Raw genomic sequence first — 24832 nt, 5'->3', positions numbered from 1 at the left:
TAGGTATTTCATATCTCTATATTGACACAAATGGCAATCAAGGAACTTTGACATAAGTTTCATCACTGAATCAAATGTTACTCGTTCAGAGAAATCTCATTCTATGCTTAGTATGGCGAAGGAGGAGAGCATTCTGAGAAGCAGATCAAGCAAGTCCCAAAAACACAAACTTCAGAGAAAAACAATCTCTCTGAAAGAATTCGGGCAGAGACTAAGAAACCTTTCAGGGAATGGTCAAACGTTCTGACCAACCAACAAGATGTGGATGTTAAGTTCAGGAGAGTAAATAAATGAGTTTAAAAATTGAATAGTGCATAATTTTAATTTATCATTTTGTGCATTGCACAAAATTTGGTAGAAAAATTGTATTATTTGGGCACTAGAGTTCTGCAGGCAGACCCAGTCAAAATGACATATTTTATTAAGGCCGAACAAGTCTCCAATTTGAAGTTGAAGTTAGCTTAGAAGAAAATAAATATATAAACTTCATCCAGTACCATACAGTATATATCATATCATATTTTGTCAATTTTTGGGCTGTACCCATTTAAGCCCTGAAAATTTCTGTGGTGGTGGGGGAGGTGGACATTGAATGAAGAAAAATATGATGCTCTCAAATTTACTTGTATATTTGTAGAGTCATTTGCTATCTTACAGACATTAACAAAATATTGAACAAAAACTTTACTTTTTAAGAAAAGTCACCCAAGATAGAACCTGGGCACAAAAACCAAACTCCTGCTTGACTGATCTACTCTCAAGCCCCAGTCCCTTTAAATCGAGACTGTGACTGGGTGATCATAGTCAAATATGTATCTAGAGCACCTTACAAAGTGAACAGATACTACCCATGATCTTTAGCCAACCTTCACGTGGTAAAGCTTCACTAGAATATGGTTCCATTCCGACTTTCAGTACAGCCGCTTGTAACGCTTACATATTAAAAGTATTTGTATTCTGAAGCATCCACTTTTGAAGTAGAAATATATAATCCAAATTTTCAAGAAAAACAAAGCATATTAGAGTAGCTGTGTATCTATAGCATCACAGTTACTGGCTGTTTTTCACTGTTATTACAAAACAATACAAATGTCAAATGAACATTTCTCAACAGGTGGTGCATGTAGGCAACTAGGCATGGGACTGGGAATTTCACCGGGAAGCTTAGAAAATAAATAACAAAATAAATTTACTTCTGAAACATCACTTAAACTATGATAGAGGAGTACTGTACATGGTACAACTTCACTGTTAGAATATTTTAGAGAAACTAGAATATAAGAGTACTTTGTTACGATAATATAGTACTTTGTAAGAAGCATAGAGTACTTTGTGGTAAGGCTGTCTTATTGTAAATTAATAAGCATCATATGTAGGACAACCAATATAGAAGAGAAATGCAAGAAAGTAAAGCAGGCAAAAAGACAGTAATGAAATATCACATGATAATTTGTTAATATTGTGCTTAATTATACTACTCTCTGTGCCTTGTGGACAGTTGAACGGTTATATTGCATTGAAGACTCGCCCCAAACCGTGTGCGACCATCTGAAAAAGTTAACTTTCCGTTGCTTGCAAATGACGTTTTGTTCGTGCCGTTACAAAATGCAGATAGTAATGAAACGTGATACCTTGTAATCTTTTATCTAGATCTGAGATGTCCATCGCTGCTATTATATCTTCACTGTGTTGTGGGTATTGACCGTAGCTGTATGTACTGACTGTGCACTAGTGTCTAATAACCGACGGTAGCAAGCTGTGTGTGTATTTTCTGGTATCGATGGTGGTGTCTAACACTTCTGTTACACCTCATTCGAAACTAGGTCAGATTACAGGCATGAGACGTTTCTTTGTGCGCAAGTCTTCACACCCTATAACCCTATGAAAGTTCAACAGTTTTATTGTCATATTGAGAAGATATCCATTGAAACTTGCAACTGTTTTCATTACCAAGGTGAAAAATGGTCCCAATAAACCTCTTAGGAGGGGACACATGAAGGTCAGTCTATTTACTTAAGGGGTCAAAGTTAAGCCAGTTTAAGTGACCCTGTTAAAAATGAATAAGCGTGCTGTGTTGTGTACTTATAGAGCCTTTATATGACAAGCAACGAGGAAAAGAAACTGCATTTCAACTAATACTGCTAACAATCTGGAAATTATTGATAGGTGAAAAAAGCCATTTCAATATCAAGTGTTCTTACTCTAGATGTGGTATGTTTTTTTCAAGGCTACTCATATTTTGCCAAATCCTTCATAACTCAGACCGACCGGTCACAATCTCATGTTCTTCTAAAGCTTTTTATTTCCTGGTATGATCTTGTTAATGTTGTGCTTGACATGTGGAATACTCACCCACATTATGTATAGCACCGAGTTCAACCCCTATAATCTAACATGTCATTTGTTCTGTAGCTTCAACAACAACATTTCAAGACGATTTCCTCAAAGGGTGGCCACATTGATGTCGACATCTTGCTTGTATTAGTTATTGAGCTTGTAACCATGGTTGCCTGCTATCAACAGTTCGACACAAAACAACACAGATTGGTTGTGAACACAATCGCTACTTTTGCAAAGAGATATCAAGTCCCTGTAACCAGGTCAGCCAGGCATCAATGGACAGGTACCCAGGTCAGTCAGACATCCAGGGACTAGTGGCCAGGTATCAAAGCCCTCTGTCCAGGCCAGTCAAACACTAAGGGCTCTCCCTTGGTTTCACTTTATCAGGTAACTCGTCAGTCAGGGAGTAGATTCAAGTTAAATAGATGTCTCATGGTTGGTCGGCCATGTGGACAATTCTAAACGGAAAAAGGACAAAAATTTGTTTTTCGTAATGAAACCAAAACGTAAAATATCTAAAGACTACTAAAGATCCAGTCTTTCTTGACAAGAGTTAGTGAATAAAGATACAAAAAAAATGTGCATACCAACCATTAATTTGGTCTATTCCAAGGAAAGTTAAACAAAAATTGACTATTTAATTCAGGACATCAGTCACAAGACAAGAGTCTAAAGTAGTTAACAGTCCAATTTGCATGATATTAATGGCATATCTATCTATTCCCTGATGGACCCTTAGACCCCGGTTTTCAAAGTGGGTGTTCTCACCTTTTTTTCTTCTGGTACACAAAACAATTTTACAGGGTTTTCCAAAAGAAAATTGGGAGGAACAAAAAAGTAATTGTAGATATTTGTAGAATATATAACAACATTTTGCAACTAAGCATCCTAAATCATATTAAAAAATTCTCAAAGTGGAGGGGTTATTTCCTCCCCGGTTGACACCTTCCTCAGGCCTACAACATCCACAACTAGAGGATTGCCAAGATGAAGATGGTGAATTTTGGGGTCACCAAACAAAAACGGGGTGGAATACCTGGGCTTTAGAAAATGCCATTTTTGAGATGAACGCAGCATCTATACTATACAGGTAAACTACAGACTTGATACATCCACCCACAGGAGCAAGAAGTCAATTTTTGAGTTACTGTGCAAATGAGAGACGTTTCATACAAAATTATCAGCCAGTATTGTCACATTCAAAGAATAACATCTTTATTGGAATCTACAAGGAGGCTAACCAGATATTGAAATTAACCTTAATCTCATATCTTAGGTTTGCAGGTAACATTGATGAAGTCAACAAGAAAAAAAAAAATCTAACATACCCTTAAAAATAAACCTTACAAGATTTTTACTTTTTATGTTTTTGTGTTTGTTTATTGATTAAATTTGATTACTTGTTAGATGAGACAAATGACAAACAAATGACTATTATGATATAATATCTACAAATTCTGTTGTTTTACCTTACAGCATAAAATGACATTAATAGCAAGAACATGTCTGACTCACCCATGGTTGCTCAATCTCACCCATGTGCTTCACTAACTAAATATTAAAAAGAGAGAAAAACAGTCACATTATTAGATTCAATATTGCATTAGAAAAAGGAAGTTGATATGAGTGGAAAGTAGTAGTAAGAAATGTGATAATATAAACAAAAAAATAACAAAATCAACAAGTGACAAGGAGTGAAGAGAAAACACACTGACTTGGACAGATTTTGTGGTTGAATCCAGTCACAGCTGAAATTTTAGAGTTTTTACTTAAGTACTCTACCAAAAAGATCTGAATTTAGTAATGTTGACAACCATTGATAGATGTGATTGCCAGAAACAGGACAATAAATCGTCCAGAAATATGCCGAATGTAGCAAAAACATGGGAAATGTTGCTTATTGTGAGTTGAAAAAGTGAAAAGTGAAATGGGCATCAGAAAGGGGTTGGAGCAAGTAAGAGATTCATTATAATCAAAATTTTCAAAACAGTTACCAGGTTATTATCACAATATAACTAGATGTATTTATAAAGATGGTCTATAAACTTGAAAGTTAACTTTGATGTAAACCACTTCTAAAACTTTGATGTAAACCACTTTATGTAAACCATTTCTAAAAAGCAGCCAACAATCCAAACCCCCTCCTCCCGCTCACAAAGAAGAAAAAGCAAGAGACAATACATGTAACCTCTAAAAATATACAATAGTTCTAATTCAGATGCGGACTAACGATAATACTACTGAAGTACCTTTGTCATATCCGCTCTGGAGAGTGCTGTGCCAATCATTACAGACTTGCGGCAAGCTCGAGAAGCGAACATCTGTCTCACCCTCGACGGACGGCAGTGGACTCCCTAAAAGTGATCGTGCATAGAGTATTGAGTTAGATACCTTTACATGTAGTGCAGTTAGATTAAAGTATTGTTACATGAGTAACATGACCATAAATGAAATAATATGAGATCAAGAGAGTAGCATCAAATGACAAATTATTCAGATTATGCAAATATCCAGAGATGTGATAGGAATCTTGATCATACCATTTACTACTGTAGTAATGTTCATAACTCATGTTAATAACCCCCAGTCACAACACCATTTCTAAAAATGAAAAACACTGCACACTGCATTCCTTGAGAATGGCTCGCTCAAGTCATCACTTTATTAGATTGTTAGAATACACAGAAACACATGATATAAGTATGTTGAAAATTATGATTGATGACTGCCCTCCATCCCTAGATGTCTACCTGCCCCCCCCCCCCACGGAGTCAGTGTTATTATCCTCAGATTATTTAAAGACCTATCAGCTCATCAAATGACGTTAAGGTTTATCAAAGAACCTGTTAACCCCAGATGTCTACTTACTGGGGCATCGCTGAGCATAAAGATGAGCTCATCGACATCTTCCTTACTGAACGTCCAGTTTCTGCTGACCGGTACAGATGTCAGCTTTACTTTCTGAGTGGAGGGAGCTACAAGGATCAAAACATCACAAATATCACCGTTCAAGCAGCGTTGTAACCAAATCATCATTAATGATCAAATCAAGTCACAAGTCATTTGATTTTATCACAAATCAATTCAAGTCAACTTTATTAAAGTCAAGTCACAAGTCATTTGATTTTACCACAAGTCAATTCAAGTCAACTTTACTCAAGTCAAGTCACAAGTCATTTGATTTTATCGCAAGTCAACGTTTCTCAAGTCAAGTCACAAGTCATTTGATTTTATCACAAGTCAACTTTACTCAAGTCACAAGTCATTTGATTTTATCACAAGTCAACTTTACTCAAGTCACAAGTCATTTGAATTTAAAACAGGTCAATTCAAGTCAACTTTACTCAAGTCAAGTCACAAGTCATTTTTGATTTTATCGAAAGTCAATTCAAGTCAAAGTTTCTCAAGTCCAGAAAGGTCAAGTTACAAGTCATTTGATTTTATCGCAAGTCAATGTTTCTTAAGTCAAGTCAAGTCACAAGTCATTTGATTTTATGCAAATCAAGTTACAAGTCAGATAGAAGTTGGGAATCCATGGAGTTGCAGATTTCATCCCAAAATGTTGGTATATGATCAGTATAAGAGTTCCTTATCACTCTGACTCACAAAGTCTGAATTCTTGAATTTAACTGACCTGACTTTTGACACTTCATCTTGATACGCTCTAAACAGTTATGCAAACAATTCAATCATACAGTCATTACTTCCTATATGGATCCAAGCACATTGACTCGAGTCAACAACAACACTGCCCTTAGGGATCGCAGAATTGTAAGAAATGTTGTGTGAAGTGTATCAATCAATTACAGAGTGCTGAATACACAACAACAAAGAATAACCACAGTTACCTTCTTCATTGATTTGGAAGTCAAACCCATTCTTCTTAAATATGTTGATGTTGTCCAATAGGATGGATTCATTCACAGCTGTTAGTTCTAGTGCCATTGGCCTGTATCAGATATATATATAAACAGATCAGGAATAGATTAACAACTCTGTTATGGGTTTAGGCGAACTATGTGATTCAGCATCGTAAGTAAAAATTTCAAGCTGAGGGTTGATAAATCAAATACAATAACTCTGTTTCTTATACAAGAGGTATCTATAAATTTAGTGATTTACACCCATCAACTAATGGAAGAACATTTTCTCATATAAAATAAAGTATGTGTGGAAATGATGAGTAAACTTACTGAATAAGTTTTTGTCCTTGTAAGACTGTATTTTTCTGCAAAGTTTCAAAATTGTATTTTTCATCTGTAGCATGCTGACAAGAAGAAAGAAGATAAAAAATATTAAGGTTAACCCAACAATTTACTTGCACCCCCCTCCACTCACCCCCCCCCCTGGCTACCATGACACTTTTACCTTCATGATTACACAGTCAAACAATCACAACCAATTCTCCATAGACAATTGCTTATCCCTTAATTTCATTAGCTCTAATTGCACATACTAATGTCATAATACACATAGAGGCAATAGCATACTGTAGTATGCAACAATGGCATGAACCAAAATAAGAGATTTCTCCTAATATTAAAGAAAGTTTAAATACCACAATTGGTACTTTCAGAAAGGCAATACTGCTGTAATTGATAGCATTTTCAATTGTAATGTCTCTTTGAAGATTAAATTATCATTTTTTCAATTTATAAAATAGTGCAATATAGTATAGCAGAGTGTATGCATGTGCCATTCAAGGGCACACTAACCATGGACAGACACTATTATTAACGTATGTATGATTAAACTAAAATATCAATAAACCTTATTGTTCTGCAGATCCTTACCTGATCAATAATAAATAAATCATCGGCTAGTCTGGTGATGATGAAACCGAGGTTAAACTGACCAAGAATCTCCATCTTACCAAACATATCTTTGCTGGAAGAGAAATAAAGAAAGACAACAGCTAGCCATAAAAACACAAACACAAACTAAAACTTTCCTCGAGGACGACCCGTTGGCATCCGAGAAGGATATAATCATACTATCGATGACTTTAGATGGTACAGCTACATTTTCCATTAACGTTGCTACAACACTGTGTTAGCATACAGGAATGTCTTCGGAAGATAAGGTAATTTAGAGCAATTTGCTAACCGAAAATCTTACTGGTGAATAATTAATTATGCGGAAAAGGTTTCACGGCTTGCCAGGGAAAGACATTAAACACATTAAATTGTGGGGTGCAAAACTTTCTGTATTCAAAATTCTAAATGGTTGTACTGTTAAAAAAGCGGACTATCTGATAACTCATGACCATGAGGAATTCAGGTCTGAAGCACCACGACCTTGCGGCACCTGCAGTGACTTGGACCCAGCAGTACACCAGTTCCCAAGCCGGTAGGCCAATCCACCTGTGACTAGTGAGGTGTTTGACGACTAACCTTATTTCCTTTCTGAGTTCATTCTCTGCAGATGCGTTATCAGAAGGGGCAATCTTGGCCTTGAAGTTAATACCTCTAACGACCTCATCGTCAGAATCTGGTGAAGAAAGGAACGGAAGACTTAAGCATTAATTAAGCATTAATTAATGCTGATGACTCAACATTACATCAGGATCATGTAAAAGAAACACACTGGCTGTAGCTATGCCAGCTGGTTTCATAACAAACTTTTCACTCGAATCCTTTTGAAAGAATACCCTTTTGAAAGAATACCAGTTTCCCCTATTTTTTCTAAATTTCTTATTTTAACCAACTTGCAGGTTGAACTTTAATGTATCTGGATCCTGGAAGTTTCCATTAATTTCGACAAGACATATCGCTTATTCGACACCACAGGTAAAATGATATACGAGTCTGATATCTAATTGGAAATGTTACTGTCAATATAATAATATTGAGGATTTATAAAACGCAGATATATCAGACATATAACGGTGCTCAAGGCGAATCACTATATTACCCTCGTCAGCGATAACCTGTCAAACATAGAGACAATCCCTCCACATGGCAGCAGCTAAACAGTGCCAAACTGACAGTTTATCTCACACGTCCCCATTTATAACACCTGGGTGAAGAGAGGCAATGGCGATAGAGTGCCTTGTTGAAGGACTCAACACAATGATATGGCCAGGATTTGAACCTGCAATCCTTACATCACAAGTCCACTGCCTTAACCACTTGACCACAACACTCTCAGGAGATGACTCCCTTAAAGCTATATGCTGCATTGTATTTGCTAAGGGCAGGACAAGGTACCTGAAAAATATTTTGATACATAATAAACTTGACCAAAATCCCACCAGGAATGGTATAACCATAAAAGTACCCATGAAAGAAATAGAAGACTACCATAATTATGTGGGACACAGAAATTTGCTGTACTGCACTACACAGGGTTAGCCTGACTTATTAAGAATACATGATATTACCTTATATGATTTAAAATTAGCTAATGGTTAATTCTTCTTTTTCATATTCATGATGGTCCCCTCCATTCTGACTGATCACTTTAATGTTTAAGATATGCAAACCAACATACTCTCTCTACTCATTCTTATCCAATTATAGCGTTTTTAATATGCACTCGCTGACCCCTTCTTGCGTGGGTTACTTTTTCTAGTAGCTAGATTTTATGATTTGGGTAGAATTCTCTCGGGCAGGACAAGGATGAGGTCGTGCTTGCAGGACCCTATTGGGTGTTTTTCATGTAATCAACGCCTTCATCTCATCATCAATGTCTTTCTGATGGAGCTCCTAAATTCATCTATAATTGTCATTTCATTCCCAAAAATATCTGTGTTTCGAACTTTTTTATTTCATTCTGACTCCTTGAGGCCTTTAGGTGACAACGCTACTTGACCCAAACCCTGAATTCCTGTTATTACAAGAGATTATTTGAAGAATGGGCGTGATCCAGGTATGAGCCAATACGACATGTCTTGGTCCAGGTGACACAAAACCTACTACCTAACAAATGCAAAAGACAACTTGAGCGCATCTGATGGAGCTAGAGAGCTAATTACTATATTTTACCTTTTTCCTGTCTGTCCCTAAGTGACATCAGACCTGCGACAGAAAATGGAAGGCAGACTTCCTTCCTCTTAGTTGTTGCCACATCCTCTTCTTCATCCTATGGATGAGTGAAAAAAAATGTGTCTCTTCATTCAGTTTAATCCAATGTTATAAATCACACAATTTAATGTAGTGTCCAGAGTGATAATTTCAAACAGCTGCAGGAGTGCAGGACTTTACTGTCCAGTCAAGCCAGACTCTGTGAATATGCTTTATGTATGTATAAGTAGCACTAGATACCATAGCAACGATAGACCAAAATGCCTGTTGCAGTTTAATAAATTGGTGTGGTAAACAAGAACTTTATGCAGAGACTTGTGATGTAAGCTGAAGACCTTCATTACGTTGTTGCAAAACCCAATCAAATTAGTGCTAAATCCCTCTCATACTCAGTAAATATTTGCAAAACACATCTGACCCTCCAAATCCCCCCTTCTCCCCCACCTCTCTCCCCCCTATCGAATCCCATTGAAGGTCTATTAAAGGCATTGAGGACTCGCCCCAAACCGTGTGCGGCCATCTGAAAAAGTAAACTTTCTGTTGCTTGCAAGTGAAGTTTTTCTCTTTTCGCTACAAAATGTAGACAGTAATGAAACGTGATACCTTGTTATCTTTAGCTGGACCTGAGATGTCCATCGCTGTATCGTTTCTACACTGTGCTGTGGGTATTGACCGTAGATGTATGTATTGACTGTAGACTAGTGTCTAATTACCGACGGTAGCAAGCTGTGTGTGAGATTTTTTTGGGATCGATGGTGGTGTCTAACACTTCTGTTACACCTCATTCAAAACTAGGTCAGATTACCGGCATTAGACGTTTCTTTTTGCGCGAGTATTCATACCCTTTAAAGAGATTGTGCAAGCCGTGTGGCCAGGGTAAGGTTGAACCAATGAGTTTCATTTTGTAATACTCTGAGTTACATAGTGATACATAGCTTTTAACCTGGATTGACACAGCTGTGATCCTTTCAGAGCTAGCAACTGGTTATAACTGGCAGTATGACTTACCGTTTTGTGTATTTTTATCCTCTTGACTGCTGGATCACCTGGTAAATTGCAGCTTGTAGCTTCAGTTGGCAGATGGAATTCAATGTTAACACCACAGTCTGGACTCGCTGAACCATCAGACTTTTCGTTAACCAATGACTGTTCCTGACTGGAATCTATGGGATGGCTATCATGGCTTCCATATCCACTACTCTCTTTTTCAGTTAAGTGTTCTGTAACCGTGGTTACATTCCCTGTCTGTTCTATTTCGGTTGATTCATCTCCATCTTGCCTGGTTTCACTGGTCGTATTAGAGAGCAAAGAATTAACCTGTATCGTTTGAACGTTAGACCCATCCATTGATTCGATTGGCTCAAAGGTCAAAGTTGAACACGCAGAGCTCTGAAGTTCATTGGCTGTCTCATCACCGCAGGAATTACTAGTACTGAATTGACTAATGCTAGAAGGCTGTTCATTGCTATCATTGCTTGTTTCTGTTTTAATCCTCTTTGAAATGAACCTGTCCAGCTTTGGTTCTGAAAATCAAACAAAAAAAGAGATAAAACAAATATACACAATGAAATACAAATGTGTTTACTTCAAAACAGGTCTAAATACATAACAGAACATATTCAATGCCCTACTAAACCTAAAGTACCTAACCTAATATACAAATAATGAAAGGCTATGAGTGCAATAGTGCAAATATTTCATGAGTTGAAAGATGTAATTTGTTCCATTCAACTTGCACGAATGGAAACCATTCATTATTTGTTTTATACAACATATTATATTAAGATGGATAAAATGCACTCATGCAACAGATTGTTTTGAACAGAAAGGTTTCTCTGCTCTCTTACCATTGAAAAAAGTGCTACCAAAAAAGTATAATCCATGGTTCTATTTCATAGAGTGTAATAGAGCGGATTTTGCATGCAATCAAAGAGCAATTGACCAATCAAATGACCAGAATACAATTAGGTGTTGTATAATAGAACATATTCAACGCCCTACTAAACCTAAAGTACAACCTAATAGAACATATTTAATGCCCTACTAACCTCAAGTACAACCTAATAGAACATATTCAATGCCCTACTAAACCTAAAGTACAACCTAACAGAACATATTTAATGCCCTACTAAACGTCAAGTACAACCTAATAGAACATATTCAATGCCCTACTAAACCTAAGGTACACCCTAACAGAACATATTCAATGCCCTACTAAACGTCAAGTACAACCTAAAAGAACATATTCAACGCCCTACTAAACCTAAAGTACAACCTAATAGAACATATTCAACGCCCTACTAAACCTTAAGTACAACCTAATAGAACATATTCAATGCACTACTAAACCTTAAGTACAACCTAATAGAACATATACAATGCATTACTAAACCTCAAGTACAACCTAATAGACATATTCAATGCCCTACTAAACCTTAAGTACAACCTAATAGAACATATTTAATGCCCTACTAAACCTTAAGTACAACCTAATAGAACATATTCAATGCACTACTAAACCTCAAGTACAACCTAATAGAACATATTCAACGCCCTACTAAACGTTAAGTACAACCTAATAGAACATATTCAATGCCCTACTAAACCTCAAGTGCAACCTTATAGAACATATTCAATGCCCTACTAAACCTTAAGTACAACCTAATACAACATATTCAATGCCCTACTAAACCTAAAGTACAACCTAATAGAACATATTCAATGCCCTACTAAACCTCAAGTACAACCTAATAGAACATATTCAATGCCCTACTAAACCTCAAGTACAACCTAACAGAACATATTATATGCCCTACTAAACCTCAAGTACAACCTAATAGAACATATTCAATGTCCTACTATACCTTAAGTACAACCTAATACATTCCATCAAGTAACTGCTCTTTTCTCATCTCAATCATTAGCTGTATAGAAATTCTGTGATGAAGGACAAGCTTCCCCTCTCCCCAACCCCCTTCCCCTATTACCCTCCCACCTTGGATAAACCCAAACTGTTTCATTCCCTATTAGCTGACACTTCTAATCATGAATCACTTTAAATATTCAAACCCTTTTTTTTTTTGTAAGTACCATTATGCGTAGTTCTAGATCTTCATAACAGAAAGATTAACCTCGAACATTGCTGTTTGATTTTTGACCTGCAATTTTCTTCTTTTTTTCTTATAGCAGGATGAAAATAGTTCTTACTTCACAAAAAAATTCTACTGTACATAGGAAATAACCACTGTCATGTGACGTGGGGTTAAACCAAAAATTGTTCTTACGTTGCCGTTCGCTGCTTTGGCCTGGTGTGTTAGTGACTCTTTCATTGGAATAGAAAGCAGCATTTGGATTGGAAAAAGATCTGTGTATGAAATCAGGAAAAGTTACTTTGATTAAAGTTGAATGAACAGCTTGTATAAAGCAAGGAAAACACTTAATTCTAATATATGTAATTAAAACAAATAGTGTTTAAACTTCTTGGGCAAAGTTGGCTGTCCTGACTAATATTGTATTAAGTAAATCATCAATGAGTGCTTGTATTGCATACAAACTGGCCATCTATCAGAATAATCATTGATAATGTTGGTAATCCAGGAAGACACACATATCTTTTCAGACCGCCAAACAAAACTTTGTCCTGTACAAGTATTCAATTTTTCTAATTTAAAAATATCTCGGAATTATTTTGGGATTTGGGAAACTCTGCAATGGAGTACGTTCGAAACTCTTTTGGAAAAATACTGATGACCCTTGAACCTTATCAACATCACCGATGTATATTGTTCGAAACTCTTTTGGAAAAATACTGATGACCCTTGAACCTTATCAACATCACCGATGTATATTGTGATTCAAATCTATCTAATTCCCTAACCAATTGCTGATCCTCTCAAAGAGGCATCTGTGACTATTTATAGCCACAGCTAGACTGTAATGACCAGACATTATGATCAAACTTATCGCTAATAACAGCACCACTCTTCTCTAGACTTAAAGTAAATCCGTTACCTTTTCAAGCCTGCAAGTGTGTTACTGATGCAAGCCTTCTCTGAAGTGTTGTTGTCAGCCTCTGCAGGGGAAGAAAACCTCCTAAGATCCAGATTAGTGTCTGACTTTGACCTCGAAGGTAACGATGAGAGTACGGTCTGGTTCATCTGATAGGCAGATGCACGAGGTGCAAAGAGTGAAACCAAAGAAGACTAAATAGTGAGAGAAAAGAAAGAGAAGAGGAATTGGCAAGACTGAGTCTGAGGGCAATAACAAGTCTGTGGGAATGACAGACTCAGTCTGACAGCACAGGCAGACCGGGTCTGAGAGAAAAGACAATGACAATATTTAAGACAACAATGCATCACAAGCCAGGCAACAGGTTAAATATCTTATTAACATCAGTCAGACTCAAGTAACACTTGTTGAATTAATGAAATTTGGAAATGATGTGACATCCCTTTAAATATACCTAATCTCTTTGTTTTGGGTTAAGAACTAGAGTAACTAAGTCTTTGTTGGGATATTCTCAGTATTTACAACTGGATAATTTATAAATAAAAGAGTGAATGGTGACTTGAGGGTCAAAATTGCTAACTTAATTATTGATTTCACTGTGGTCCATTTTGTGCAGGCAACAGAAAAGTTAGTCATATTAGGAAGAGACTATATCAGGTTATAACAACAATACTACTTTCTGGTTGCTACAATCACAACGTTGGATTAGTTTGGAAATTATAATAGTCATGAAACTATACAAATGCAATAGCAATCATATTTAAGAAACATGACTTCAATTACAGGATTGCTAATATTAAAACAACACTATCACAAAAGCAAAGAACAATAGTGCAGACATCTTTGACAGCTATACTACCAATACACAGGTCAATGCATTGAAAAAAAAAAAACAACTTCAAAGCAAAAAGTGCAAGCAAAACTTTTCAAACTGACATATTCATGAGATAAATGATGACTCACTTTAACAGTTGCTAAGAGCAGTTTTTCTTCCTGAACCAAGACTTTCCTCTTATCTGGGGTTAAATTGACATCGACTGCATCTGTGAAAATAGAAGGAAGGTAACCATAGAAACAACCAATCACAACAGCTGTTTTTGGTAGACGGGAAGAAATGTAAGGAGACGATTTTAGTCCTAAAATTTAGAAAACATTCCAACTAAGTGGTGTATAAAATAAACCATTATGCAAGAGATGAATAGATATAATGACAAAAGACAAAATCCATACCATGTTACTTCTATTCTTCTGTTAAACAGAGATTACCGAAAGTAGGCTAATTTACAGGTTTTTCAGCTAGAGGTAGGTATGGAAGGTTATAATATATAATAAAACTCAGGGGAAAGTTATCTTCAAGAAAGACAGATACAAGTGACCTACAGTACTGTTTCAAACTACATTCAATGCTCTACAACTTACCTTGCGATAGTGATATATCCAAGACACACATTGGGTATTGATGTCTGTTATAGGAATGGTAAACCTCATTCACAAGTTTGGTTAGCTGTAACAACACAAAAAGACAGTAAATTATAGTCTCATACAGATTGTATTATGAGAGACTTGCCTCTGAATAAATCCCTGTTTCTATGGAAACATGCTCCCATCATGATTTAATACCAAACACTCTTAAGGCCAAATTAAATTTACAGTCCTAAAATAGCCTCTATCCTTATTATGCACTGCAGACATATGCCACAGTGATGTCCATACACAGCAGGCATGCATCGCAGGAAATTAATTTATCCAATATCGCATCACTAAATGCTATACAAAATGGTCAAGCTGCTTTACAAGTGTAAAGATGAATATCAGTTTTCTACAAAGGATCTACAGTGTTCAATGAGAGATACAGTTCAGAGCATTCGAAGATGCTAAAGAATATTTGAACATCCTTGAAATCTCTATATCAGGGGTTGCATGAACCCCCCCCCCAGGGGGTGCGTGAGTCCATCCCAAGGGGTTTGTGAGACCTTTCTGAAAGTCAAAACTAGAGTACTTTTTGTTGAACTTAAATCTGATATATCAATTTAGTTATGTACAAAAGTCGTACCTATTGACAAACGCTTTTCACGTTCCATACGCATATGTAATTGCCATAGTAGTACCCTACCGTGCATGTGATAAATAACTGAATTATGAAACAGACACAGGCTGTTATGCGTGTTATAGTATAATAATGACTCAGATCGTGTCTCGAAAAGCTGGGGGTTCGTGGACAACTCTGACATCCACAGGGGGTTCGTGGGGGGGGGATAAAGTTAGGGAAACCCTGCTCTATATGGACTGTCCATCATGTGCATAATGACAGACAAGTTCTATACAGGTGTTGTCAGTGCACCTTCAGTCTTTTATACAGCTCAGCAGTGGTATCTATCCTTCTTCAGGCTTGCTACTGGTAATATGTACTAAAGACATCCTCAGGGAATTATTTGGAAACCAGTTTTGGCAGTATATCACCCATACCTGATCTTATTAGGTCTAGAATATTGCTTAAATTCTGAGATCTGTTGAAAGGGCATTTGTATAAAGTGCATATGTACTCAAGAAATGCAGGTTAGTACTTATAAAATAACTTTATGAGAAGTATCCCACCTTTGGGAAGTCACATGGTCGTTTATTGATGAATAAATACTGCCGGTCAGTGCTGCTCCTTCCTTGACCGTGGTCAGGCTGTGATATATATCCTGATATCCTAGAATACAAAAAATATAACAAATATCATAGCTTGGTGTTGTCGGTTAATAAATATTTTCATATCCTCGAAAACAAACAAATAACCACATCCGATATTTGTGTTATTGGTAAATATCTGATATCCTAGAACACAAACAATCAAAAAATGTTTGTATTATAAGTAAATATATATCCTGATGATTTGATACAAAAAATCAATAAATATCAGATATTTGTGTTATCAGTAAATAAATATCTTGATATCCTAGAACACAAACAACCAATAAATATCATATGCTTGTATTATCAGTAAATATATATCCTGATGATTTGATACAAACAATCAATAAATAGCAGATATTTGTGTTATCAGTAAATATATATCTTGATATCCTAGAGCAAACACAATCAACAAATACCATATGCTTGTATTATCAGTAAATATCATATCCTGATGATTTGATACAAACAATCAACAGTATTGGATATTTGTATTATCAGTACTACCTGTAAGCAACAATGCATGTAGTCAAATGACCACTATCACAAGTGACAACATTTCAAGATGATTTCAAAACATGACTCAATGTTCGTATAAATATTATGTGTTGTTTGACTTATAATTGCAAAATATCTTATGGGTTTGATTTAAATTCAACAGAATATTTCAAAACCAATCTTTTGCAGCACCCATTACATGATACATAAAAAAAATTGGTGTATCAAAGGTGTATTACACTCTGAGAAATTGAAGGCAATGAGACACATGAAGAGAAACATAACCTATCCAGAATCCATTCTTCCAAATAGTCCCAACAACAGACTTCAGCAGTTCTTACTTTAATATCTAAACAAATGTTCATTTTGCTTTACCTGAAGAGATGAGAGAGCTTGTCCATTTGTAGATTGTATTCTTGGCAAACTTCTTCCAAAGGTTCAACTTGAGTAAACTCCAATAGTTTCTGTATCTAAAAGAGCATCATAAATAATACCGTACATGAGCAAATCAAACCAAAAAAGAATACTGACAAGAGTTTGATGCTATCATGACATCTCTTTGAGGTGACCAGCGATAGTTATCTCAGGTTCAAATAGCAGGCGCGTATCCAGGGAGGGGGCGTTGGGGGCGCGCGCCCCCGGGTAAGAGAAAGAGGAGAGAAAAAAAAGAGAAGAAAAAAGGGAAAAAAGAGGAGGAGAGGAAGGAAGGGAAAAGAAAAGAAGAAAGAGAGAAAAAAAGAGAAAAGGAGGAAGTAAAAGAAAAACGCCAAGACAACTGGAAGAGGAGGAGAAACAGTGACATCATTACAGCGATGATCCCTATTATATACACAGGGTAGCCAGTGACGGATCAAGGATTTTGGAAGGGGCGTGCGCCTCACTCACCCTACCCCTAACATCGTCAACTCCATTTTTGACGTTTCCGTTTTGTCCTCTCTCACTAATGTATATGTACATATATACTAAATATGGTCTATCATAACGCGTGTGTGTGTGTTTATGCAGGCGCGTAGCCAAGGGGGGGCAAAGGGGGCAGCTGCCCCCCCCCCTTGAGCATATTTAAAAAAAATTTTTTTTAATGTTTTTATGATATCGCTACTATTTTCAAAAGAGCAAATGCTAAGATGCAACTTACACGCCAGGTGGGAAGTGCCATTTCCAGCGATCTGGGAGGCATTTTCAGCCAAAATTTTCTTGTACGCTTCGCGCCAACCATGGTGGCGCTACGCTTAGTTAGTTTGCAATGCCGAATCTACAGTTTCGCCCCTCCCTTGGCAAATTCCTGGCTAAGCGCCTGTGTATATGAAACCTGCTATGAAACCAACTGTGGCTGGTCTCAAACTCGACCGTGTCGTCAGGGAACATGACGCATTTCGGGAAGGGGGTGACCGCCCCCCCTTGAGCATACTTTTTTATGATATCGTTAGTAATTTCAAAATAAAAACTGCTTAGATGCAACTTACAAGGCCGCGGAAGTGTCATTTCCAGCGATCTGGGAGGCATTTTCGGTCAAAAATGTTCTTGTATACGCTTCGCGCCAACACATGGTGGTGCTACGCTTAGATAGTTTGCCTAGAGGCTTCGCCCCTCACTTGGCAAATTCCTCGCTACGCGCCTGCTCGAATTTGTAAAGCAAACAGCAGATATCACATCATATGAATGAGCATGAAAATGACGTTCCAGGATGAACAGCCTCAAAACTGTCTATGTGTGAAGTCACAGGCATAGGAGCACAATTTGATTTGGGGGCTGTAACGACTTGCCCGAAAAAATAACCAAAAATTTTCGCGGGCCTCGCGCGCGTTCAGCATTTTAATGTCAGTATTATATAAGCCAGCATCAGTTATTACATCGCATGCAATCGTGTACCGTACGATCCGTGAAAGTTGCACCGCGGGATGCTAATGTAAACAACGTAATGTCTTATGTAGATGGGGGAAACCTTGAAAAGTGGGGCTGACAAGTATTGTGGGCCGCGAAGTAGAATCACCTACAAAAGCAATGATCCACAGGACATGCGATGAGGTCGAACATGATGTGTGACTGGTGACAATCTTCAAAAAGGTTATGGATGGAAATAAACTATTGGGAAATACTTGGTTCTCAGGCAAAAAGTGTACATCTGGTTGGTCATTTTCAAGCCAGAGAAGTGCCATTTCCGGTGATCTAGGGGGTATCAAAACCAGAAATTTTCTTGTACGCTGCGCGCCAACCGAATGGTGGCGCTCCGCTTAGATAGTAATTCGCGCCCCCCGGGTCAGAAAATCCTGGAAACGCCCCTGAATAGGCTGTGTTTATACTGTAGTACGACACATACTGTAAGTAAATTACATTGGAATATGCAGACTGCAACCACTAAAGATATCCTCATGTAGATTAAGAGGCCAGACAAATTTAAAAATGAACTGTTTTGGGTACGGATTTACAAACTCAAAGAATCGGTCAAAAATTCTTACCTGTTTGGAACCAAAGACACTGGATATATTTTCCCTGAGTGATGTGTTCCCACTGGTTGCTACCACCGTTGATTTTCCACTAACAAATAGGAGATATGAGAGAATGAGAAAACCTTCAGCAATAGGAATGAATACATACATGTACAGTACAACATGGGAGAAGGTTGACCGATGGTGTATCTTGAATTAACGATGTCAACTTTTACTCTTTCTGGATTCAGCATTGATGAATTTCCACTGGTGAGATCAACATGCACATTAAGTTACTGGTTGTCAATGCAGAACTTGACATGTAAATAATTTTAAATTATATTTTTACGACTGGAGGCGGGGGATGGGGGAGTAGTGGGGATTGGGAAAGACTTTTGAACCAAATGGTATAATATAAACTCCTTTCTGATCCAAATATGGCAAGAAACTGGAGGACTTTGCGTTGTAGATGATACTTTATAAACACAACCTGTCGCTATGACGACATACTAACCCTTTATTTATTTGGTTGGAACAGGTCAGTTTTACACCCTGAGATATTATGCAGTAACCCTGGAGTATGTGAACCATCTTGGCAAACTCCTGAAATATGTGAAAGAAGAAAGACAGACAGAAAGAATTACTACTGGACACTCACCAGAGTTTAGCAACTGAATAAACACTGAAAATCAACATATCACAGCTGAGTCTCAATATAAGCAGGTTAATACTTTCCTGCGAACACTTCTGAATAACACTGCAGAATCTCTTGCTTTTTTTGCACATCTCCACAACGCTACTGAATGCCTGTCACGTTAACTTCTCCTGCGAACCGTTTCCATAATTACTAATTAAATATATTTAAGTAAATTAATAATTAACACAACAAATGTATTTTAAATCATAAAGCCAACTCACAAAGAATGACACACATAAAAGCATGCGATTCAACAACAGAACAACATTAAACCAACGAACCCTAAAAGGCTAAAACATAACAGCCTGTTTAATGTTACAAGATGCACTGCAGATAATAGGACAAAAAAACAAATACATAGTAAAGAGATAGGAAGGGATTACATATGAAATGATACACTACTGACCTTCTTAATGTTTCGTTGGAACTCCTTGTACCGCACAGGAAGAGTTGAAAACAAATTTATCAACGTAACTGTCGTACCAGTCTTCGTGGAAGGAGAATAAATAAGAACGATTGTGAAAACATGAGCTCAATAAAGAACTAACAGATGACATTAACAGGAGCACTGAATGATCTGAATTTAATTAAGATATGAGTGCACAGCGTACTGTTATGTTACTTTGGAACATATTATATGATTATTCTGCATGAGTTCAACATCCAAAATATGCCTACTGTAAGCATAGGTAGATCTGTTTTATAAGTATTGATATTTCGTTTGGAAATGTAATTGATATTCTCCACATTTGCAATAAACCATGAAATAGACTCACAATCCATGCTGTTGCTCGAGGGGAGGAGCAACAATGCAAACACAACGAGGCGATCTCAAACCAAAAGACGAAGACTTACTTGACGTGGACAGGGAGTCTGCTTCATAATTTTCCCGTCGTGGTCATATTCCAGCCTGGTTCCAACATTAGCAGATTTGTGGTAAGTCAAAATACTCAGATTACTAGAAGCAAAGTATTAAGAGATTGACAAATTGTAAGTTTCAACTCAGTTCCAATATCTCTATACATGTGAATGGTCAATTAAACCTTAACAAACAAAGCAGTGTCTTGGAATCAGAAATGATACAAATAACCAGAGTGTAAAAATGCATTGTGGTTTCGATGATGTAACATGAGCAGTTTTCTTCATGAATCTGACGTAATGTTTAGTGAGGTTGTACAACTGTACATGTTTACAAAAGTTTCACGATTTGACCTCTGATGACCCCAAATGACATTTGACCTCCACCAAAAACAATAGGTTTCTTTAACTCAATGTGGTACTTCTACACGCTAAAATTAGAGGCCGGCCCAAGCTTCCAGAATTGAGATATCATGATTACAAGGTTTTCACAATTTGACCCCTGGTGACCCCAAATGACCTTTGACCTCCGCCAAAAACAACAGACGTTTTGTACTTAATGTGGTACTTCTACACACTATCTTGAGATATCGTGTTTTACAAGCTGGGCGTCACAAACGCACTCACACACAGACACCATCATGAATGCATAGGTTACAATTATCATCGAAACCAAAAACGGCTGAAAAGTACAAATAGTTTGTTGGCTTCATTTGGTATCCTTAAAGTGATTGATTACACAGGATGTAAATGAGTGTCACTCACCTCAAAGCACACAACGAGCTAAGGGCTTCCCCTCGGAAACCAAATGTGTCCACGTTAGTCAAATCGGAAAAATCCTGTAGTTTTGATGTATGGTGCTTCAAAGCTGGATTGCAAAGAAAAAGATGATCTTACTTGCCTCATAAAATAGCACATAGTATTTAAAGGAGAAGTGATCAAAAGAAAACTGGTTCCCAGGAGAGCCTGATGACCCTAAAGCTCAGCTTGAGTTCTTAGTAAGTTTTTAGAGTATTAATATATTTGCCACTTAGCACTTGAGCAATGCATGCTCCAGTTGTCAAACGTAAGAATATCAAGTTAATGCAAAGATTTTTTGGGTACATTGATTATCAAAACAACTGTTTACAACAAACGTATATCTCTTTATGATGCAGAACAAAGACATTTTACTCGAAGACCATGGCTCTTGTGCATGCCTCATGTCTTGGAGCTGTCCTTTGACCTCTTCTTCTCACCTTTGCCCCTTGACCTTAGGGGTTATGATCCAGGCTACTTTTCTTTCTGATTCCCAGGAGCCATCATTAACTCTAAGATCACTGATCAAACATGCCTTGGCAAAACTTTGCAAATTCCTGTCCATTTGGAAGGGAACCAGGGCTTTCTAACTTCTTCAAATGTACAACTTTGACAACAAGATTTAAAATTTCTATGACTCTTTCAAGAAGAAATCTTGCCATTCCTTTCCAAGGCGTTCAGAACTGATGTTTACAGAATACCAACCAACCATCTTTTGTTGAATCAAACAATGATATCCCACTGTTGTTGAACTTTTTTATCTTCCAGATAAGTACTGGTTAAACATCAGTTTAATAGTATGTAAATATTATTCATTCTTTTGTTAGTTGATTGTTGAGTTGTAAAAAGATTGAAATAGAGGAATTAGAGACGCTTTCACCTTGTCCCATTTGATAACTATTTAATCTTCTTTGGGATAAATAATTCTAAAAATACTGGTGTGTGATCATAGCGTAGTTACACATGGTAACTAATTCTAAGGATACTGGTGTGTGATCATAGCATAGTTACATAAAGTAACTAATTCTAAGTATACTGGAGTGTTAGCTCAGTGGTTAACGCCGGTGCCTTCCAATCATACTGTAAGGTCCCCAGTTCGAGTCACTCCAAGATTAATGTATGTCGTCCAGTTACAGAGTTGTTGAATAATTGAAAATTCATAATCATGGACGTTAAATTTGAATCTAGGAGACTGACTTCCGTCAGCTTGCGGCTTTGACAAGCCAATGAGGCTTCTTCGCGAGTTCCTGCTTGCAGGAGGATCTAAATACATACTGTACCAGGTGTGTGATCATAGCATAATAACATATGGATCTAGATACAATTTAATACATGAGAGCCGGGACTACATACTCAGAGCCTGGAAATTGTCTTCCTTGACACCGCTACCATTGTCAATCACTTCAATTGATTCTGCACCATATTCCTTCAGTTTGATTTCTGAGAAAAGAAGCAAGTTATTGCATAAAATGAAAGTTTTCATGTCCCAAAAAGATAAAAGAGTTAAAGTCACTTCAGTCTCACATGCAATTGACTTGTCTTCAGTTCATTCATTACTTTTTTTTAAATATCCAACCAAAGAATTGGCTGTAATGCAAGACGTCACTCTCACAGTAAACTCACCTACGTTGGTTGCACCGGCATCTAAACTATTCTCCACCAATTCCTTGACAGCTGTTGCTAAGTTCAAGACCACCTGACCCGAGCAAATTTGATGTACAGACTTCCTGTCAATGGCTCGTACTGTACCTGCCATGGTTTCAGGTTCTGTGGTCAATATCAACGAATGATCTTAACTGCATGTTTCGTTACATGCATTTGTTATTTATAAATTATGCCAATTACATATCAGTCTACAAGAAGTATTTAGGTTGAAACTTGCAATACATGCTTTGTACATTAGTGAAGCTACGGCTGTACCGGAGATGTTACACCTTACACCATGATATGTCTGCATTAGAAGGCTCTGAGTCTACATGCATTTCCTGAACTTCAGAGGGCTGAACATCATATTAATGTGTTCCTTAAATTGAAGATTACTGAACTGCACTTCCATGGTTGTATGCATGATACTAGAACCAACAGGAAACACTAAGGTACTTTTCAACATATATGTACATCTTGGAAAGTTCTCCCTACACTGTGCATCACTTTGCACTAATCCAGGTCTACTTAACTTAAAACGAAATGAAAAATTCACTACATATCTGCCAAAACAATAAATCAACAAACATGAACACACCTCACTTCTTAACTGAGACTTACAAGTTTTATTTACAGGACCAACAGCAACAGTTTATAAGCAACAGGCTTTGACCAAATTATAGGATCCACCTAAGGACTAAATCATTTCTTTAGCCAAACAGTAACCATCATTTCAGTAATCAAATTTATTTCATTCGTTTTATTCCCTACATTGACTTGTCATACTCCATGCAAATTGCAATGCATATACCAATAGTTGGTTCAAATTAGCTCTTATTAAGCCAAATTTACTGCAGTAATAATTACCCTGATTATTTGTTAAACTAGCAAGGGTGCATTCGTTATGTAACTGTTTATTTAATTGATTATATTATTTTTATTCTATAGACTTGTAGCTTTTATATTTCAGGGCCTCAGGGAGATAAGCTTTAGGTTAACCGAGTATACCCTTTAACGTTAAATATATGAAACTATCATTGAGTACATAGGCACCAGACTACAGTAGTGTTATGCACATCAAACCACTGTCAGTTAAATAACCACTGGCACTAGCCTAAGTAACAGTAACAATAACATTATCATTGACATTAATATTATTATTTAGCTCACGGTCAGTTAAATAACAAGTGCGTCACCCTCGTTTAACTGTGATGATCGGGTAAATAACACAGACTAACTTTTGGCCATGACCAAGACAAATTGTTAGTGGTTTGTGAAAGACCTCACCTGTTTGGGATATGACAAACTATAATCTCCCCATACCAGGCACAACAAAATACTGTAGCCTAACGTTAGGCCAACTACGTTTCGGATAGGCCTAAACGAATAGCTACCATGAAATATTTATAGTCCTGGGTCTATCGTGTTATTGTACGGTATTATTTCAGTGTACTCCATGTAAGTGTACCCTCGCGTAGTAACTTTACTAAGCCAAAACTAGTAGTAGTACTGTACTAGCAGTCCCACGTTTCTAAGTTTCTATTTCTAAGTAACACCAGGGATACATTGTCTTTCCCGCCGTTCCGTCTGAGCTGTGTTATTGTGTACTCTGGCTGTCACTCGCAGTGCAGTGCCTGTGTGACAGGGAATAGTGTCCGGGCGTCTCACGGGCACTATTCCACGGGAATTGTGTCCGTAGGACAACTTTCTCGGGGGGAATTGTGTCCGGCGGACAGTATTATCTGTCCGGACGGACACTATTAACTAGGAAAAAACGTCCGTGTGTGGTGATTTTCTGTCCGCGCGGACAGGATGAGAGAATAGCACGGATAAATGTATCCTACAAGCTCTTCTGTATGGAA

General features: G+C 37.2%; 1 protein-coding gene across 2 annotated transcripts; it reads right to left on the bottom strand.

The window, feature by feature from the left end:
• LOC139959897 (mismatch repair endonuclease PMS2-like) lies at positions 1 to 24579 on the bottom strand. Of its 2 annotated transcripts, none has more exons than XM_071957813.1 (24): positions 24258 to 24579; positions 22950 to 23093; positions 22680 to 22766; positions 21294 to 21396; positions 20526 to 20628; positions 20077 to 20157; positions 19488 to 19576; positions 19004 to 19082; positions 16923 to 17017; positions 15969 to 16068; positions 14793 to 14877; positions 14337 to 14416; positions 13377 to 13567; positions 12650 to 12729; positions 10374 to 10888; positions 9327 to 9423; positions 7734 to 7830; positions 7134 to 7227; positions 6534 to 6607; positions 6189 to 6289; positions 5209 to 5315; positions 4590 to 4694; positions 3856 to 3891; positions 1 to 2798 (listed from the first exon to the last, which is right to left on the bottom strand). In XM_071957813.1, the coding sequence occupies exons 2-24, from the start codon at positions 23080 to 23082 to the stop codon at positions 2736 to 2738; spliced, it is 2595 nt and encodes an 864-aa protein (XP_071813914.1). In that variant the 5' UTR covers positions 23083 to 23093; positions 24258 to 24579; the 3' UTR covers positions 1 to 2735. The 2 variants fall into 2 exon arrangements, with proteins under 2 accessions (XP_071813914.1, XP_071813916.1); XM_071957815.1 differs by having other exon boundaries at positions 24365 to 24579.
• Positions 24580 to 24832: the final 253 nt, after the last annotated feature.

This window comes from Apostichopus japonicus, chromosome 19, assembly GCF_037975245.1.
Source record: "Apostichopus japonicus isolate 1M-3 chromosome 19, ASM3797524v1, whole genome shotgun sequence".
Taxonomy (NCBI): domain Eukaryota; kingdom Metazoa; phylum Echinodermata; class Holothuroidea; order Aspidochirotida; family Stichopodidae; genus Apostichopus; species Apostichopus japonicus.
Note: the sequence above shows the minus strand (reverse complement) of the source record. Positions and strands in the feature narration are given on the sequence as shown.

Bases quoted from the DNA above. Each gene is read 5' to 3' on its own strand.
- LOC139959897 (XM_071957813.1), bottom strand. From the start codon at position 23,082: ATGGCAGGTACAGTACGAGCCATTGACAGGAAGTCTGTACATCAAATT. The intron at 12,730-13,376 runs GTAACGGATTTA...TTTCATACACAG, and splicing joins ACACTTGCAGGCTTGAAAAG to ATCTTTTTCCAATCCAAATG. The intron at 4,695-5,208 runs GTAAGTAGACAT...GATCACTTTTAG, and splicing joins TTATGCTCAGCGATGCCCCA to GGAGTCCACTGCCGTCCGTC.